We start from the raw sequence: 3,993 nt of genomic DNA, 5'->3' as shown, positions 1-3,993 counted from the left end.
CCCCCCCCCCCCCCCCTCTCCCCTTGAGTTGATTTTGAATGTCCTGACTACTACCAAATTTGTGGCATTATTTCCTGTTGTTCGTACAAATTGGGGTTCAAAATTTAGATTTCAAGTTTGTCACACTAGTATACTGTACCTGTTTAGTTGAACTTTTTTACTATAAGTATTGGTATATGTCCCATGATGTTGGTACAAGTTCGAGTTCAAAATTTGGATTTCTTTTTCATGCAGGGGCTGAAATGATTTGTCTTGGAGTATATCTTCTTTCTCACTGTCATCTTGGTCTATCTATTTGTGTTTGAATTAATTAACGTAAGTTCGTGTTTATTTGGTAACTGTCCTTGATAAGACTTGATTTCTTTGTTTGAAACAGGCCACCATAGCCGAGAGAGCCAACGCCTTCAGGCAGCAATGTGAACTTGCAGAAACAACAAAGCTGAAGGAGATAAATCTGTATGCTTCCAACATCTCATCTCCATTTATGTTGTCATAATAGCAGGATAGCTCACCGTCCTGTGAATTTACCTCTAAAATTCATTCTATGGAGTTCTATCTGCTTACCATACCAATTTTCATTATCTTTTACCCTTTCTTAAGAATCCGTTGTAGATTGTTCGGATCTTTGAACGTTCTTGTTATGAGAAACTTAGTTTATAAGTTCAATGGTTTTCAGAGACAGACTCGTGCTAATGAGATCAGACAAAGCGGCTGAGGCTGAGGTGGAGTACAAAGAGGTATATGAACTTCCATGAACATAATTTGGTCACTACTCAAAAAACAAAATGTATTCTAACTAGAAGTAGTTTGGTTGTACAGTTGAAGGCAGCAAGTGAGGAAGCGACAAAAAGATTTGAAACAATAGTGGTACTAATGAATCAAGAGATCATACGATTTCAGGAACAGAAAACATTAGACATGGGGCTTGCTTTCCATGAATTTGCAAAAGGACAGGCACATTTGGCAAATGGGGTTGCCGACGCATGGCGAAGTCTCCTTCCCAAGCTCGAGGCTCTATCGGTTTCGTGAACGACTATGTCCTGCTACAGCAACAACATGCTTCAGTAGTCGTCTCGAACAGCCAACACCAAGATTGTAGTAACCAAAGCAACACCTATTTAATTCAGCTGTTTATGCTCCATGATTGTGATTCTGCTTTTCCATCTTCTGTGCAGGCCTAAACATGGTGTTGTAGTGTTAGACATCGTTAGCAGATCAAATTCCATCACTCTTGCTATCAATCTGCATGGTGTGTATTCTCCACTGTGTTGGGTTCCCTCGGCAATTTTCCTACTTAAATGGTTCAGTAGACTATGATACTTGAAATAATTGACCTTTATGGGTTGAAATTGGTTTTTGTTCTATGACTGCGTTGTTCGACAAAGTTGTTAAATGTTAAAAGTTCGGATCTACATTCTACCTATCTCTTTAACTAAAAGATGTGAGGTTGGATTCAATTTTTTTTTTTTAAGTATAAGAAAGATGGCTAATGTATTGATTATTAAGTTTGTTCTTTTTTGATGTGCTTTGTCGTTTGAATAGTTTTACTAGTAAATTGTATTCGAGTTTGAGCTATCCAAAAAATGGGTAATTAAGGTAACTTGTCCCTTGTGTTTCTTTCGAGTGTGATCATAATTGTACTCACTTCTAGCAGTCAATCATCACGGTTATCTCCATTGGTTTGTTTGGACGCATCAACATCTGCTCCTAAAGTTGAATGATTAAAGTCCCCTTTAAGATTAGCCAAAGATACGAAAGCGAAATTATTAATTCAACCATTGTATGGGATTTTTCTTTTCTAATGATTTTTTTTTTATTTTTTTTTAAGATATCCAACAAAAACAATTAAAACATAGCAATTTTTGGACATGAAAGAAAAAAATATACAAAGTTTTAGAAAATGAAAGACCAAAACCCAAAATTTCTGGTTATAGTAATCCCCTCATTATATTTCTGCTAAGGTACAAAAATGGAAAGTCGGTACCGGTAGGTAGGCAGAATGCCAAACGCTTCTCCAAGTAAGGCCTTGCAATCGCATTAGCCTATCCCATTCTTACATGTTCTTCCCTTTCTCAACCCCCAAATCCCCATTTCTCCCTCAGAATTCCCTTAAACCCTCGCTTCCTTCCATCTTTTGCTGTTTTCGATGTCAATGCCTTCTATTTTCGCGCCTTCCTCTCATTTTCGCCTCCCAATTTCACATTCGAAGCCGTCTCGCTATTCCAGAACCTCAATTTTCTTATCCCTCGATTATCGGTGCCGTAAATCCATCAATGCACCCTATAGAGGCACTTTCCGACGATCACTGCAAATCTGCTCTTCTTCGTCTGATGGCGCGTCTGGTTCGGTTCCCGCTGATAGCGATAACACTCCCAGGTTGGTTTTTGGTGTTTCTTTTTCTTTTTGTTTGTTTTTTCTAATGGTTCTCAAGGAGATGAAGTTCGGTGGAAACTGTGGAAAGTATAGTTGGCCGTAAATTTGCAGAGAGTTGAAAATAAAATTTAACGAAGAAGCTACTGGTTTAGTACTTGTGGAGTTCGTTTTGTTTGTTCTATGGTGTCTGCGTAGACGAAATCCATGTGAGCACAATGGAATTTATTGTTTTCCATGTTCTGTTGCTGTTTTTCAGTAACTTCTGTATCATAGAGGGACCGGAGACCGTTCAGGATTTTGTTCAGATGCAATTCCAGGAAATCCAAGACAACATAAGGAGTCGTCGTAACAAAATTTTTCTTCTAATGGAAGAGGTTAGGTTCCTAATTGGAAGTTGATCCTTCAATTTTTCTCCCTTGACATTGGATTGTAAAGCTATCACCTAATGAAATAGAATGATCGTTTGAAGGGATTTTCTAACTATTTATTTGTCAATGGCGGTTAGGTTAGAAGATTACGAATTCAACAACGCCTAAAGACTCTAAGAGTTACTGGTGAGAATGACAATGAAGAGGCGAATGAAATGCCCGAGATTCCATCATCTATCCCTTTTCTTCCCCACGTGGTAACTGGCAAAATTATCTTTTGCAAAGCGTATGCAATTTTTTTTTTTTTTTAATTCAACATGTGGAGTTGGAATGATTTAAACATATGACCATCTATGTCGAAAAAAATTGCCTAAAAACCACCCTGTTCCCCTGTAAAAAAATAAAGTCCAATTCTCCTTTTGGGGCTTCTGACTCTCACATAAAGTTCTTGTTTTTTACTAATGAATCGATAGTCAATCAATAGTCAAAGTAATTCCATTCCGGTTATTGGGGAAAAATCTTATGTCGAATCGGGATCAATTAGGACAGAAATAAAGCATTGGGTCAAACTCTTCTATGGTATCTAGGTAATAGCTATGAATAGTTATCGACTGCCGGGAAAGGGTAGAAGAATGGGACCTATTATGAGACATACAATGCATTACAGACGTATGATCATTACACTTCAACCGGGATATTCTACTCCACCTCTAAACTAATTGAATTCTGCTTAGGTTGGGAGCACAATGTATACAGTTAGAATGCTATTTTTTTCTGCCTGCTTCAGGAAGCTCAGGGTCATTATTACATTGAGAAGTTGAACTAAACATTGGCATCATACATAAGTTGGCTTCACTAAATGATATGCTAAGCTAGTGGGTGACTGTTACAATCATCACAGATAATTTAGCTGAAATTGCAGGCATAGTTTTGAATAAAACCTGAACCCATTTTTCTAAGCCCATACTAACTATAATTGTGGTTAATAGGTTGTTTACTTTCTTTAATGATGGGTAAATTGTACCTGAACTTTATGATGCACCATGTTTCTTGTTTCTCTGTTTTGTGTTTTAGTTACTCTGTATCATTGTTATTTGACTTGAGTGATTTCTATACTTCCTCCTTTGTAGACAGCAAAGACGCTGAAGCAGCAATATTTAACCAGCTTATTGGTTATGTGGGGAATAATTGTCTTTGGTGGCCTTATTGCCCCAACTGTAAGTTGATCCCCCCCCCCCCCCCCCCCCCCCCC

At 37.9% G+C, this 3,993-nt stretch overlaps 2 protein-coding genes across 4 annotated transcripts in view; both read left to right on the top strand.

Moving 5' to 3' along the window:
• The window catches only part of LOC111433347 (sorting nexin 1-like), a 6,403-nt gene extending 5,139 nt beyond the window's left edge, over positions 1-1,264 (top strand). The window contains exons 8-11 of one of the 2 annotated variants that reach the window (XR_002708773.1): positions 377-456; positions 677-737; positions 820-1,095; positions 1,176-1,264. Coding sequence is in view for 1 of the 2 variants with exons in the window: in XM_023070395.1 (XP_022926163.1) it covers positions 377-456; positions 677-737; positions 820-1,029 (351 nt within the window). In the remaining variant the exon portion in view is untranslated. Of the gene's footprint in view, positions 1-376; positions 457-676; positions 738-819 lie in introns of both variants that reach the window. The other variant, XM_023070395.1, reaches the window with a different exon arrangement.
• A 723-nt stretch (positions 1,265-1,987) lies between these two features.
• The window catches only part of LOC111433302 (protein ORANGE-LIKE, chloroplastic-like), a 4,857-nt gene continuing 2,851 nt past the window's right edge, over positions 1,988-3,993 (top strand). Inside the window, exons 1-4 of one of the 2 annotated variants that reach the window (XM_023070312.1) lie at positions 1,988-2,376; positions 2,630-2,747; positions 2,879-2,998; positions 3,872-3,958. In XM_023070312.1, the coding sequence (XP_022926080.1) occupies positions 2,147-2,376; positions 2,630-2,747; positions 2,879-2,998; positions 3,872-3,958 (555 nt within the window). In that variant the 5' untranslated portion in view covers positions 1,988-2,146. The remainder of the gene's footprint in view (positions 2,377-2,629; positions 2,748-2,878; positions 2,999-3,871; positions 3,959-3,993) is intronic. The other variant, XM_023070311.1, reaches the window with a different exon arrangement.

This window comes from Cucurbita moschata, unplaced genomic scaffold (genome assembly GCF_002738365.1).
Source record: "Cucurbita moschata cultivar Rifu unplaced genomic scaffold, Cmos_1.0 Cmo_Scf00041, whole genome shotgun sequence".
Taxonomy (NCBI): domain Eukaryota; kingdom Viridiplantae; phylum Streptophyta; class Magnoliopsida; order Cucurbitales; family Cucurbitaceae; genus Cucurbita; species Cucurbita moschata.
This window is presented reverse-complemented; position numbering and strand designations above follow the sequence as displayed.